This window comes from Abrus precatorius, unplaced genomic scaffold (assembly GCF_003935025.1).
Source record: "Abrus precatorius isolate BTA unplaced genomic scaffold, Abrus_2018 Scaffold1, whole genome shotgun sequence".
Lineage (NCBI taxonomy): Eukaryota > Viridiplantae > Streptophyta > Magnoliopsida > Fabales > Fabaceae > Abrus > Abrus precatorius.
In genome coordinates this window covers 1,944,320-1,960,232 of record NW_020874291.1, presented here as the reverse complement: position 1 = coordinate 1,960,232, position 15,913 = coordinate 1,944,320, and the positions used below count along the sequence as shown (strand labels likewise).

General features: G+C 28.7%; 1 protein-coding gene across 1 annotated transcript; it reads left to right on the top strand.

Moving 5' to 3' along the window:
- The first annotated feature begins 5,310 nt into the window (after nt 1–5,310).
- Nucleotides 5,311–8,658, top strand: LOC113857848 (endoglucanase 1-like). The gene is made up of 7 exons (XM_027490089.1): nt 5,311–5,541; nt 5,640–5,849; nt 6,752–6,952; nt 7,048–7,140; nt 7,222–7,383; nt 7,465–7,576; nt 8,162–8,658. Exons 1-7 carry the CDS (start codon nt 5,311–5,313, stop codon nt 8,656–8,658), a joined length of 1,506 nt encoding a protein of 501 aa, XP_027345890.1.
- Nucleotides 8,659–15,913: the final 7,255 nt, after the last annotated feature.

Genomic DNA, 15,913 nt, shown 5'->3' with positions numbered 1-15,913 from the left:
TTTTGTTGGCTTAACAGTTTGCAGTTAATATTGTGATTGGCATGTCTAATGAAGTGAAAGTTTGTTTAATTTTTGTATCTAACATCACTGTGAAGGAGAAAATGAAGGACATATTAGTTGTTTTGGTTTCAAAAATAATGTTACAATATCGAAAATACATCTCCTAATATCATCGTTCATCATTATACCTTAGTGTATTTTAGAATATATTAGATAATTGCTTAGGAGTGGTTTCCACTTTCTTTTGTACTTCATAAATGTTTCCTTATTTTATTTGGATTTGGAATCTAATACAAGTATAAACTGAGATTAGTGCTGTTCAGTATTTATGAAGCATAGACACAAACGCAAACACAACATCACATTGACATGCACTATGGGTGCATTTAGCTATATAGCTTAATTAAGCACTGATTCAGTAAACTGTTTTTATGGCTTATGCCATCAATTTAACCAAAAAGTTTATTGAGATAAGTTGAAAACAAATTATTTTGATAAGCTATATATTAAGAAGCTTATTGAAATAAGCTAAAAGAAAGCTTATGATTTCATAAGTTGTTCATAAATTCTTTCAGGTAAAATCTACAGTACTCTTTGTAATTGAGAGAGTTTGGTATTCTCTCTTACACGTAGAACAATTCTGACCGTTAATTCTAGATTGATAGATAATGGAGTTAGTGGTTTAATTAAAAAAGATGTTAATACCCTTTTATTTTTAAAATATTAAAGGAATCACAACCATTAATCTGAAGATGGTATAGAATACCCTCTCAAGTTTATGGGTACCATAGTAAGCACCATTTTTCCAAATAGCCTTTGTGTCTATAATATAATACACACGAACATGAGGCCGCCCCAAACCATACATACCAGCCAATTTAATTAATTATGAACAAAATAATAAAAGATCTAAATTTAGAAATAGGATTTATAATTTCATTTTCCCAAAATGACTTGTTAAGGTTTGCATTCATAATAGTCCCACAAAAAGTGCTCTGGCCATATTTGATTGGAGGTTGAGTTGCTAAGCTGTGTCTAGTACATGTCTAAGTTGGCAAAAGTTATTTTATTTTATTTTTACTTGGATATTGGTTGAGCAGTGTCCAACACATTTGTACAAGTGTTGAAGGAGAATCTGTCTGACACTCTGTTATAAGGAAAAACTATGCCAGTGCTTCATGTGTCAGAATAATATTCTATAATGTAAATAATATTATTCATAGTCTATTTTATCTTTCTCAACCTTCTATTCCATCCTCCCATCACTTTTCCCTTGTGAATCTAACCTCCAAACATATGAAGTTCTCTTTTCACCTGCGGACTCTTTTGCGCATTTCAATGTGGCCAATCTGATGACACCCAGCTTCTTCTATCTTGGTTTGTTTCCTTCCAGAAGGTGTTTGGCTGTATTTTGGGGTCTAATTGTCTCCTAACTTGTTTGAATGGTTTTTATGCTATGTTTGAGTGTGAACTACCTTTACCTTGACCATTTTTTTTGGTATTTGTTCTTCCAGCTTCCTGAGTTACTTGTTAAATCTACAGCTTTGCTTGTTTTCTTTTTGGGTATTATAATTGGTATTCCATGCAGCCCTGTCTTTGTCCCAGATGTAGTCCAGCACTATAGCCTCTATCTTTCTTCTCGGCCTGGTCCTTGTCCTAGATACTGTTTGGCTCTGCTCCTGTACCATGTCTAGTTGTCACTAGTTTATAGCTGAGTGAGCTGTTGCTTGAGGAGTCTTAGAATATGTAAGAAATATCTCATAACATGTTGATTATATCTGTATTTTAGAGTATCTTAGATGATCTTTTAGAACTGGTTTCTATATTTCTTGATTTATTTTCATATTTGACCAGTATTAGGAATTTAGGGAGTGTAAGTAATTAGGGTTAGTGTTTTGTATTTTGTGTCACACGAGTATACATAATAGAACGTTATTCATAGTCTTTTATTTCTCTCTTTCCGTTACTAAAATCTCTACTATTTTTACAATTAGCATTCCCAGTATTGATGTAAGAGTCCAACGATTTGATTTGGAATAGTTTTTTTTTGTTTAACTTGAAGGGCTTATGTACTGTCTTATTGCTGCTGATCGACTCGCTTCTTATATTCTACCGTTTGCTCCTGATGTGTCATAGTCGTAGAGAATTGTTCTTTAAGAACTTGCGCTTTTATTGAATATTTTACAATGGATTTAAACTTTTTCTTCCGAAACTATCTGATTCAGCCCATTCCAAATTGCCCAAATCTTACAACGAAGAGCAAAAGCTTGGTCTGTTTTGTTTGGCTTAATCAGTAGGACTCTTCCAAAGGCACAAATCGAACTTAGTGACATTTTTAGCCATTGCATAAATTGAAGTTGATAAGGCTGGAGCTTCTACTAAAAGATGGAGCAAAGCCAAGTATTAGGTTTGGCTTGGAATGTAAATGGAGCAGGCAAAAATAGTATGTATTCTTTCTCCGAACTCATGAGTAAAAATCCATCTCAAACCAATCCCATACTTGTATGGTAACATTAAATGAATTTTAAACAGATTTATGAATATTTATTAAAAAATGAATAATAGAAAATTTTAAAATTAATCTAGTTTAAAGTAATTTATATAAAATATTATAATTGGAAGAATAAATAGAACACTTAAATATAATAAAATATATACAATTTAATGTACATCACCACTTGTGAGTACTTGAATACCTACATCCAGCCTGTTAACGAGCAAATATAGAAAAACTCATTTAATTAAACTCGTAGGTATTCACACGTACATGTATTTTTATGTGAAGGTGCAAATAATTTGTGGTCCGTAAGTTTGTCACTTCTACCCACGAACCAAACATTATGGTTCTGCTTGTGAAAATATTTGGAACTTGAACTGTAGACTGTTTAAGGTGAAGATGATACTAATAACACGTTATTAACAACATCGAGGACCACGACGATCAATTTAATAAAATGAACAATTAGGTAGGAATTATGACGGAGTTCAGTTCACTAGGTTCTTTTTTAGCTTACATACGCTAAGGCAAAACTCGATCTTAAAAAGAAATTGAAGTTATAATTAAATAGAAAGATCATATAAAATGTGCAAATGATCTATCATAATTCTAACTATAGTTTAGCTACACATAACAAAATAAAAAAAATAAAATTTTACTCTTGTAAAAAATTATCATAAAGAAAATGTCTAACATAAGAAAAGTGGTGGGCCACCAAAGTTCCCTGAGAAAAGGGATAAGGCTTAGACCAATTCTACTCAATAATTTACTTTTTAAGAATATTTTTTGTAAATATTAACTTTCAATAATATGTTAAAAATAACAATAATGTGATAAAAGATATTTGACAATAGAAACTAATTTCAAATATTTTTAAAATGTTAGAGACTAAATATTAATAATTCTTTTAAGAACTAAAAATATAGTTAACTCTAATTAATAATCAATTGATCTTTTTCACTCTCTTTTAGCCATGTTTACCAGTTAGAGTAAAAAGACAATATTTGATCGTAATTTATTTTTTGTATTCGTATAACAAAATATGATAAGTTATCCTACTCTATCCTATCTTTATAATTTAAATTCTAATTTTCAATAGGGTGATAGGTTAGGAAACATTAGAATATGATAATTTTTCTATTATTTTCTTACTCATACTTTATATTTTTTTAATATATTTATAAAAATAAATATATGAACTTTTTAAATAAAAGTTTACTTAAAAAAATATAATTTAGTAAAATATTTTTCAATTTTTACTCATTTAAAAATGTAATTTTAAAATTTTTATAATTTATTTTTGTTTAATTATATTTTTCCAAAATAAAATTTTGACCATAGAAAAGTTGAAGAAAATTATTATAATTTATTAAAATCTTAAAATTATATGTACACAAAAAATTTTAATATATATTATTTTATTGAAAATTTAAAAAAATAAATAATATTTTAAAAAATCATATTAACTTTGATAAAAGAATAATTTTTATTTAAATATAATTTATATCTTATTTTATTAGTTTTTATTAATCTAAAAATAAACAAAATAAGGTAATGTTATTTGTTATACTGTTATAATATATGTCAGATATAAAATAAGATAAAATTTATTATTACTTTTTATCATATTTTATTTTTATCCAACTCTGTATCTTATCAATTTTTAATCATATTTGATCAGCCCTTAAAGCAAATTATCTAGTATATATGATTATTTTAAAAAAAATCTAAAATAAAACATATAAAATTGTTAAACAAAGATATACATGAAGGGAAATAAGTACTAAACAAGTATCCAACATTTATCCCTATAATTGAGGAGGATCCCCTCTACAATTGTTATATAACCATCAATTTATGTCAATATTACAGTCTGATTTTGTATCTTGAATAAATTGCAATGATATTTTTAGTTTTACATTTTAAAATTTGACGAAAATATGATTCAATAACATGGTAGCCATGCTTTTCAAATAACAATTATTTTCTTTATAACTCAATCTCATTTAAATCATATTTTTTTATAATTAAATTTTTTATTTTAAAAAATCTGTCTTCAGTTTAATCCTATTTAGGACAATAAAATATTCACCTTTTTAAATCGATATTACTAATGAATTTAAAAATAATCATATAATACAGTAGTCCATTTTTAAATAATCATATTTAAGATGACTTCTAAACTGCATTTCTTTCTGAGAGTCGCAGTTTAGAAGATAAAATTCTTTTCTTCCCACCGAAAGAAATGCAGAAATCCTTGACAATTCATGTGATCATTCCCATCACGTGATTTACATAATGTTTTTCTGAGGCATTTTAAAATCCATTAAAAAGGTTCTCATGCAAACCTTCTACATCCACACTTCCACCGTTCTCTTTCTTTTGCTTCATTGGTTCCTCATGTGACTCTAATCTTGCGTCCGTGACTTTGTTGCTACAGACAAATGACAATTCTCCTTTCTGCGCCTCAAATTTTGGCACCCCATATAAACAAGTTTTTAAGTCCAATTTTCTGGCGTAAGTTACGCCAATTGTAACCACAGTAACATCTATCTACATGCCAAGAAAACGTGCATCTATTATATCTCGTTATCGACATATATATTCTTCTGAAAATGGCCTTTTCTTGCTCCAAGCATCCAATGATAAGAATAAAGCACTTTGGACTTTCTGCTAACCCGGTTTGGTGCAGTTGATCCCGTGACCAACGAGCATTAACGTTCCTAACTTCCAACTTCTCCCCGTCTATAAATGCAATCAATTTCCACGTTATGAACCATCGCTCCCTTAATTCTCTGAACCCAGAACCGTACATGCCAAAAGGGATGGCTTCAGCCACCACATTTTCACTAATGTTACAGTTTCTGTTATTAATATTTTGTTCATTCAACCAGTTAAGCTTGGCATTCACTTCGCAAGACTACCATGAGGCTCTTGAGAAATCCATTCTCTTCTTTGAGGGACAGCGATCTGGAAAGTTGCCTTCCAACCAGCGCCTCACATGGAGAGCAGATTCTGGATTGTCCGATGGCTCTTTTTATCATGTAGAAAGTCTAAACTAAGATTGAACTGCATCATGTGTAAGTAAAACATGTTCTTTGCTCACTGTCTAACCATGTCTGCGTTGGTTAATGTTGTTCAGGTGGACCTAGTAGGTGGTTATTATGATGCTGGAGACAACGTTAAGTTTGGGCTACCAATGGCCTTCACCACTACATTACTAGCATGGAGCGTCATTGAGTTTGGAAGCTCAATGCAGGAACAGATTGATAATGCTAGAGCCGCTATTCGGTGGAGCACTGACTACCTTCTTAAGGCTGCCACCACCACTCCTGATACATTATATGTCCAAGTGAGTCAAATGAAACTGTGTCGAGTCTAATTTTTTAATACTTAGAATACTCTTCGAAGCATAGTCAAACCAAAAAATGCAAGACTGATTTCCTAACGTCAGATACCACAGTACATATAATTAATATTTATAATTAAAATAGAGTTAGAGAAATATTAAACTCGTATTATATAGAAGAAAAATATTATTTATTTATTAAAGACACCAATAACATTATTTCTCAATAACATGAGAAAATAACATTAACAACACTTGAATAACCTTTAAATAAAAATATAAAACTCTCATGTTAAGACAATTTATTAGGTAAAAAAGTTTTTAAGGTAGGAAATCTCACAATAAATAGAACATCCTTCAAGTGTGAATCTATTTATTTATATTAGCTTCCTCCATCTACTCAACAACAATTTTTAGATTCTATATCCTCCACACTTAGATGTCAAGTGAACTCATCTAGTGTTACTTTTTTTTTTATGGTGCACTCTCATATTGACCATGAACAGCTCTTTTTTATTGACTATAGACGCTCTCTTTACCAACTCATCTAAACCTATGAACTAATCATCTATATTAACTTGAGTAGGAGAATTTTTAATATAAAGAATTTTACAATGAGTAAGATACTACAATGCAATCCAAAAATCTTAAGGTAATGAATACATGGATTTATCTATCCAAATATCCAAAAATCTTAAGGTAATGAATACATGGATTTATCTTTCCCTAACTTGCTCATATCTTGATAGAACTCAATTCACACACTTGATTCCAATGCATTTATATAAATACACACACGATTACTGTTGAGGGCTTAACAGGGTCATGAATTGTTTTGCATAAATTATTTAGAAGGTTTTCCAAACAGGCTCCTAACAAGTTGTGCGCTGGAACGGATTATGCAGGTAGGAGACCCGAACATGGATCACAGGTGTTGGGAAAGGCCTGAAGATATGGACACTCCACGAAACGTGTATAAGGTATCAGCTCAAAACCCAGGGTCGGATGTAGCGGCAGAGACGGCAGCAGCGCTCGCAGCTTCTTCATTAGTCTTCAGAGATTCGGATCCCAACTACTCCTCCATATTGCTCCAAGCAGCCATCAAAGTAATAAACTGTTCCTTCCTTTTCAATTCATTTCTCGCTTGCTTGGTGATCGGTGCACTGTTCAAGTTCTAATCGGGGTGAGTTTTACTTTGCAGGTATTCAATTTTGCAGATCGTTACAGGGGCTCTTACAGTGACTCTCTCAATTCAGTGGTCTGTCCATTCTACTGCTCTTACTCTGGTTACCATGTAAGACATACACATACATAAGCTTGCATTCAGCTTCCATCTTTGAAATGAATGGCATAATATGCGTGTTGTGGTAAATAGGATGAGCTTCTATGGGGCGCATCATGGATTTATAAAGCCTCAGGAATTAGCTCCTACATGCAATACATACGATCAAATGGGCACGTATTAGGCGCTGATGATGATGATTACTCTTTCAGTTGGGACGACAAGCGACCTGGAACAAAAGTCCTGCTTTCCAAGGTACCCTTTTGGGTAGCTCTCTTCACTTTGACTCACTCCATTACATATAATAAGTTTGATTTTGCATTAACATAATGGCAGGAATTTTTGGAGAAAAATTCTGTAGAGTTCCAATTATATAAGGCACATGCAGACAATTACATATGTTCGCTGATGTCGGGAACCCCTCGTTTCCAGGCTCAGTTCACCCGAGGTCAGCATTAGCAAAAAAATTTTTTAAATATTAATATTTTATTAAAAAAGAATTTAAATTACCGGATATTCTAATCCGTTATAACCTTATATAACTCTAAAAAAAGTATAAAAAGTTAATCCAATATATAAATACAATTAATTTTTTTAAATTAATTCATTATAATTTTAAAATAATTAACAATATAAAGAGATTATTAATCCAATTTACATAGTTAATTTTTTTAAATTAACTCTATTTAAAAAAATTAATAATACATATTAAAAAAATTATAAATTCAATTTAAATATACAATTAGTTTTGTTAAAAGCTCATCAGTTACTTTAAAAAATAATATTTAATAAAATTAAATATTTTACTAGTATTTAACCGTTATAACTCTAACAAAATTAATATGTGAAAAGATTACTAATTCAATTTAAATATACATTTGATTTATTTAGATGCCTTTAAGTGAGTTTCAAAAACAATACTTAATAAAATTAAATATTTTAATAGTATTTAACATATAAAATATAAATTAATATATGAATATTAATTTAATAAATTAATTATGAATTTATATATATACATACATGTATGCAGGGGGGCTTCTGTATAAAGGGAGCGAAAGCAATTTGCAGTATGTGACATCGACGACGTTCCTTCTCTTGACATACGGAAAGTATCTGAAGGAACATGGAGGAGTTGTGTCGTGTGGGACTTCAACGGTGACGGATGAGAGTGTGGTAGCACTGGCCAAAACACAAGTGGATTACATTATGGGGAACAATCCCGCAAAGATGTCTTATATGGTGGGTTTTGGGGAGAGGTATCCAAAGCATATCCACCACAGGGGTTCCTCTCTACCTTCCATTCATGCCCACTCTCAACGCATTTCCTGCAACAATGGCTTTCAATTCCTCTATTCAGCCTCACCCAATCCTAACCTCCTCGTTGGAGCCATCGTCGGTGGTCCCGATAGCAACGACAATTTCTCTGATGATCGCAATAACTATCAGCAGTCAGAGCCTGCAACCTACATCAATGCACCTTTCGTCGGTGCTGTTGCCTTCTTCTCTGCCATTCCCACAACTTTGTAATCTTTCTTATATCAATTTTCCGTCAGGGCAACGGTGTGCTTATTGTCAAGAAACATGATTCAGGAAAAATAGTAGAACTAAAATGAAAGAAATGAAAATTTGTATTAATCTCAATGAGTGAAAAGGTTAGTTTTACAAGAAAAAATAAAAAGTTTATATAACGTATAGAATTAACTAACTACTTAGCAGACTTAACTAATTACTTCAAGTTTGGGATAAACAACACAAATGTATAAGACAAGTAAAAAGAAAAAATAGAAATACATTTATCAAAATAACAAAGGCATTAGTATTTAATATAATCAAAACTAGAATACTAGACAAAAATGAGCTTCAACATTTGTTTATCCAACAAAAGTAACAAAAATCAATGCTTGACCATCCAAAGAAGAAGTCTTCATCATCATTGGCTTAACCACTAAGGTAGGAAGCAAAATCAAGCTTAACCACCATAAGGCAGAAGCAGAAACCATGAGGAAGTAAAACCAAGCTTAACCACCATAAGGTAGAAGCTGAAACTATCAAAACTTAACCACCAAACAGAAATGATACCTCAACACTTAACCACTTGAAAGAAGTCCAAAAAAATCAAGTCAAACAAGGTTGAAACAATAACAAAATAATAGGAGCAAACCCTTGCATATGTCAATCTTCATGAATATAAGAGAAATCTTCAAAAAAGAACTTGATCCAGAGAGCTTGTGAGCCCCATTTTATGACACTAAAGCATATCAAGAAACTACAAAAAAGTCTTTAGCCTAAGCAAAACTGCTACAAAACTTAGTCCCAGATTTGAAGCCATGTGTAACATATCTCTATGTCTGAAAAAGCACCTTATGTGTGCAACTAGCCCCAAACCAAAAAAAATTCCAGAAGCACAACATCAGAAGCTACCAAGAGAGAATAAGAGGCAATAACCAAATGCAAAAAAACTTGTAGGCAATACATCAAATTTCTTTGATGCATCAATCACCATAGAGTATAAGAGTATACACAGGTAAGACTAATTACTCACAATTTCAAAAAATTGCAAGTCAAGAACGATAAATCTTGTTAAAAAAAATTGATCCATTAAAATATATGGAATCAATTTCATATTGACAAAGAAAAAAAATGATTTAAATCAGAGAGGCTTTAGTAATCTAAAGCCCAAGACAAGGGTCCACATTGAAGTAGCAATTACAGAAACGCAATCGGAGCTAACGTTTCTAATCAGTGACCATGGATCTCTCAAGCATGTAAAGCAAGAAGAGTAAAAAATCTCTCAAGCATGTTGTGAATATGTATGTGTGTGTGCGTGTGTGTGTATATATGTGTGTGTGTGTGTGTGTGTGTGTGTGTGTGTGTGTGCATGACTGGTTGGGTTAAAATGGGCTAAGTGCCTAAGTACAGAGAAAAATACTAGGCTATTCTCGCTGCAGCGAGAGGGCCCTGGGAGGAAGGACCAGAACTGTCGCCTTCTCACTGTAGCGACAAAGCGACAGTTTGGGGTGCATTTCTAGGTGCAGTCTTGCTGTAGCGAGATTCTGCAGAAACCAGAGTGCAGTTTTCTCTGATTTTTTCGCTGTAGCGAGAAAGCGTGTCGCTGCAGCGAGGTCCCCTCGCTGTAGCGAGAGTGTCGCGACCAGAAAAGGATTTAAAAGGGGTTAGGGTTAGGGGAGAGTTATTTCTCCCTCTCCCTTCGAAATCCCTTTGATTCTCTCGTCTCCAAACCCTTTTTCACCAATTATATTGCCTCCAAAGCCGTTCAGAAGCTTGATTGAAGATTGGAGTTGTGTGGAGAATGCTTGGAGGTGAGTTTTACTTGTTAGGGTTTCAATTTTTCGTTCTCTTTCTCTATTTTCGTGATTTTCCTGGGTTCTCATGGAGTTTCTCCATGTGTTTAGGACGAAATCCGTGAGGGGGAGCATCTCTTGGTGGGTTTAGCGTGTGGGTCTTCAATCCGAGGTAAGGGGAGACTCTATCCTACTCTTTTGTGCATCAATTGTTGATATTCTGCTGAATATTGTGTTGTGGCTGAGTTAGTGGATAGGAAATTGTTGAGAAATGTAATGTGGGCCATGTCCCGTGGTATGTGAACATGATGTGTGTTGATCCAAAATTGATAGATGTGGATTGTATGTAAATGTTGTGTGATAGAATGAGTATAGGCACTTGTGCCGTATATTTGAATGAATATTGTAAAAATGTAGGCCCAAGGGCCGTGTAATGTTAACGATAATTGTGGGCTGTGTGCCGTGTGTAAGCATGATTACCGCATGCGTGAATGAAATATGTGTGAATGGGCGTGTTAGTGCCGTTGTAATGTATTGTGAATAGTTCAGTGATACACTGGGGATGTGGGAGATGAGGACGGTAGAAATACCTTGGGGAAAAGGGAGTGGTGGTGACACCAACTGCGGAACGGGTGCACCACAGGCCACACACTCTCTTCCTAAATAAACCTCTGACCGCTATCTTTGCTGAGCGACCCGTGACAGCTCACGTGGTATCCGTGAGGCGGGGGTAACCGGTGACCATTCATGGTGTAAATCTGTTATCACAGTACCACAGTGAGTGTGGTTGGCATGTGTGTGTGTATGCACGAGTTTTGTGTACTGTACCTATGGATATGGAATACTACATGTGATTGTATTTGTTTAATGTATTGGAAATGTGCTGAAGGTGAGATTCTATGTTGATTGTGTGTTTTTGGATAGTGTAGAATACTCACCCTTACATTCATTTTTTAGGTAATCAAGACGATTAGCACCGGACTCAGTAAAGAGGTGGATAAAACTGCTATAGGACTTAGGATATTATTTTGGAAAACTGTTGTATTTGAATAAATCTTATAACTGTTTGATATAATTTGTAACCCTTTCATTTATTTGAAATGGTTAATGAAACTTGAATTAAAAATGAAAATTTTATTATCTCAAAAATTTGTAAAATTTCTTATTTATGAAAATTAAATTTATGGTGTTACACAGAAGGTCTATGACGATGTCATCCATCATGACCATCCTCATACACTCGTCATTCATTATTGTGTGCATATAAGAGAGGAAAGGGGGAAAGAGAAGGGGGTGACAGAGGTGTTGGAAGAAAAAGAGAAGGGGAGATGGGTTTATATAATAATAATAAAAAAGAGATCTGTCCAATAACTAATAGAATTAGAAACTTATGGTAAGTAATATTAGGGATGGAAATGACTGGTCTGTGGTCAGGCTTGAACTTTTTAATAAATAAATAAGGTTTATACTTTTTTAATAGTTTGTTTAAATAAATAAATTAGGTCTGAGCTATTTATAAAGCTTGTTAAGTCTGACAGGCTGACCTATATATATATATATATATATATATATATATATATATATATATTATAATTTAAAAACAGAGTTGTCAAAATATATTTAAATAATAAAGTTATTTAATAATATATTTTTATATTCTTAATTCTGTTATTATTAAATTTATATTATGTTATAATTATTTTTATTTATAATTATAATAAACAGAAATTATATTCTATTAAAAATTAAAAATATTTATACACGATTACACTTTTTAAATAATAAATTTATTTAATAATAAATTATTATATTTGTTATATTTAAACAAGTTAAATAATAGTTAACTCTTTGAACAAAAATAAAATGCAATCAAAACTAAACGAAATAAAATTTAAAAATAAAATAATAAAATTATATTAATATATTTTTTATACTCTTAATTTTATTATTATTAATTTAATTATTATATTAATATATTATGTTTAATTCTTTTTCTTTAAAATAAATAGAAATTATTTAAATATGAATTATATTTTATTCAAAACTAAAATTTTATTAAAAAATATAGAAAAATAAAATAAAAAATTTAATATACAATATATAATAGGACTATATAGTAAATAATATAATTTTAAATAAATTATGTATAATAATATAAACTTTTTATAATTTACTATGTGTTTTACCTTTATTGGTATAATTTTTTTTTATGAAAGTATCTATAAAAAAAATTTAGATACCAGGTCCATAACACTGACACACAACCACACACATAAATATAAATATGTCAAATTTTAATTATTTTATATTATATTTAAAAATAAAATATTTATACACGATTATACATGTTTAAAAAATAAATTTATTTAATCATAAATTATTACACTTGTTACATTTAAATAAGTTGAAGAACGTCTAAGTCTTTGAATAAAAATAGGACACAGTTAAAACTAAATAAATTAAAATTTAAAAATAAATATTAATATTCTATTAATATATTTTTTATATGTTAGTTTTATTATTATTAATATTCAATTATTATATTAATATATTATATTATAATTTTTTATTTATAATAAATAAAAATTGCTTAAGTATGAATTATATTTTATTTGAAAGTAAAAATTTATTAAAAAAATGATAAAAAAAAATAAAATAAAAAACTTATTATAATATATATATATATATATATATATATAATCAGACATATAGTAAATAATATAATTATAAATAAATTATATAATAATATATATTTTTGTAACTTAGACATGTTTTAATTAAATTATTAGTTATTTTATCAATTTATATGTAATATATAAGTATGTGTTTTAATTTATTGTATCAGTAATATTTTCTATATTATATTAATGTTATAGTGTGGTTAATTTTATGTTTATTTGTTAATTTAAGATAACAAATTAATGAAACAAATAGAATTAAATATTTTTAAATTATTTTTTTAATTTAATATTTATTATTATTGTCATTATATATATATATATATATTGCATTAAGTTTAAATTTATTTATTTTTTAAAACATAATTTTCTTTTAATTGATTCAACAAATTGTGTGAATATTATTTTTTGTGATCAATTTTATGTATTTACTATAACTTTATTTGTTGAATATAAGATGTCTTTAAACAAACAAAATATGTTTTTAAAATAAAACTTAAATATTTAATATTTATATAATTTTTAAAAAATAAATCAAGAAAAATATAAATATAAATTTTATTAATAATGCTTAAATAATATTTTAAAAATTATTTATAAAATTATATAAATATTATTATAATTGTTTAATAATTATTAATAACATAGATAGAAATTAGAAAAATATGTAAACTAATTTGATAATAAAATATTTATATTTTTATTAATATTAAAATATTTTTTTTGTAACAAGCTTTGTTAACATACTTTAGGCCAGGTCAGATTACTTAAATAGGGCAAACCAGGTCTAAAATAAAGCTTTTAACAAATAACATACCAAACTTATTTAGAGTAAAGCCTGACGCCTATTTCTATCCCTAAGTACTATAGATCTGATGACATGTCAAGAAACATGGTCCAGAAAAAATAATAGAACTAAAATGAAAAAATAAAAATTTGTATTAATCTGAATGAGTGAAAAGGTTAATTTTATAAAAAAAAAATAGAAGATTTATATAGTCTATATATAGAATCAACTAATTATTAAGAGTCTTAATTAATTTCTAGCACTTCTCATTTTTTACATTAAGTTATTTGCAATTAATTCTCTATTATTATTTGTTATTTCACCCCATTCTTTCTCCTTGATTCCTTTTTTTTTTTTTTCCCTGAGACCTAGATTCCTTCTTTCCCAAGTAAGGAACCAGAGATAGAAATATGACAAGGTTTTAACAGTGCTATTTTTACATTGGCGTGTGCCGGAGTACCTAAAATCTTGTTTGATGGAATTAAAAAATTTATATCAAAATGACAAATTATAAAAAATATATATTATTATATATAATTTATTTAAAATTATATTATCTATATTATTTATTATATGATCTATTATATATATATATATATATATATATATATATATTATTTACATATATTTGTAATAGATATATATATATATATATATTTTTTATATTAAATTTTTTATTTTTTATTATTTTTTATAAATAAAAAATTATAACATAATATATTAATATAATAATATTATTTTATTTTTAAATTTTAATTTGTTTAATTTTAATTATATTTTTTATTTAAGGATTTAACTAACTCCTTTTTAATTTATTTAAATATAATAAATATAATAATTTATTATTTAATATTTTTTTGTTTAAATACATGTCTAAATATTATTAATTAAAATTTTTTATATACCGTACCTTCAAAATCTCTAAAGGTACCACTTTTTAAAAATTAATACTAACAAAGAAAGGTCAGATCAGTGGGACCCCTAGACACGAGTAAGCTGACTGGCAAGGTCGTCATTTAGCATTAGAGACTAAAATTATAAATAATTAATTTTATAAAAATTAAAAATATATTTATTCTGTAAAAAAAATATATAGAAAAAAAAAACAACATAAAATTTTTATCTCATAAACAATTCCTGCCGTCAATTTTATTAAAATTATTTCTTTTAACCAATTTTTCTAGTTTCCTTCTCTACGATAAAGGTTTCGTAGATTGATCAATCTAAATCATAAAAATTGAATTAAAAAACAAAAGGCTGAACTAACTGAAAAAATGAAAACACCAAAATATGTGGAAATTATTTTTTTATTATATTAGATCAATCTAATTTTAGAAATTGATTAAATCGATTTGAACTTATATGAATACAAAATATTTTATTTGTGAAATATTTAATTACTTTTTTATGATTTTCTTTTAAAGTTATATCATATTGTTATTTTTTAGGGATACATTTCATTATTTTAATGTGTTTACAAGTCTATTTGCTTTAGATTAATTTAAAGTTGTTCTTGTGTATCATATTTTTAAGACAAAATTAGTGATTTGGACCTCTAACATCATTTTTTATTTTAAATTTTTACCTTAATGTTTTTAAATTCAATTTGTAAATTTTATTTTCATCTCAAGTTGGTTCTTTTGATTACAACACCGTTAAAGTTTACTAGATATTGCATTTTTTAACTTGATTGCCTTGATTCATCTTTTTTTATTATTACTATTTGGCTTAAAAAAATACTTATGGGTCAAAGGTAGTATTGTAACAGTGAATAAAACACCTAAATAAATTGGACAATTATTGTTAAAATGTTGAGATTCTCCTATTGAAGTAGAATTTTTTTGAAAATTTAATATTTCATTTTAGTCAGTAAAATCATGCAAAAATTTGATTCGTTGGTTGCAGCTCAATGTCTAAAAAACCTCTCAGCCAATTTAATAATCATTAACAGAAAACATAGAACAAATTTAAGATTTAATAAAGTTGATTACTAGTATCCATGCCTTAGCTTCTCA

Coding starts and splice junctions, on each gene's coding strand:
- LOC113857848 (XM_027490089.1), top strand. CDS start 5,311: ATGCCAAAAGGGATGGCTTCAGCCACCACATTTTCACTAATGTTACAG. Junction 5,850..6,751: donor CTGATACATTATATGTCCAA/GTGAGTCAAATG, acceptor CGGATTATGCAG/GTAGGAGACCCGAACATGGA. Junction 6,953..7,047: donor TGCTCCAAGCAGCCATCAAA/GTAATAAACTGT, acceptor TTTACTTTGCAG/GTATTCAATTTTGCAGATCG.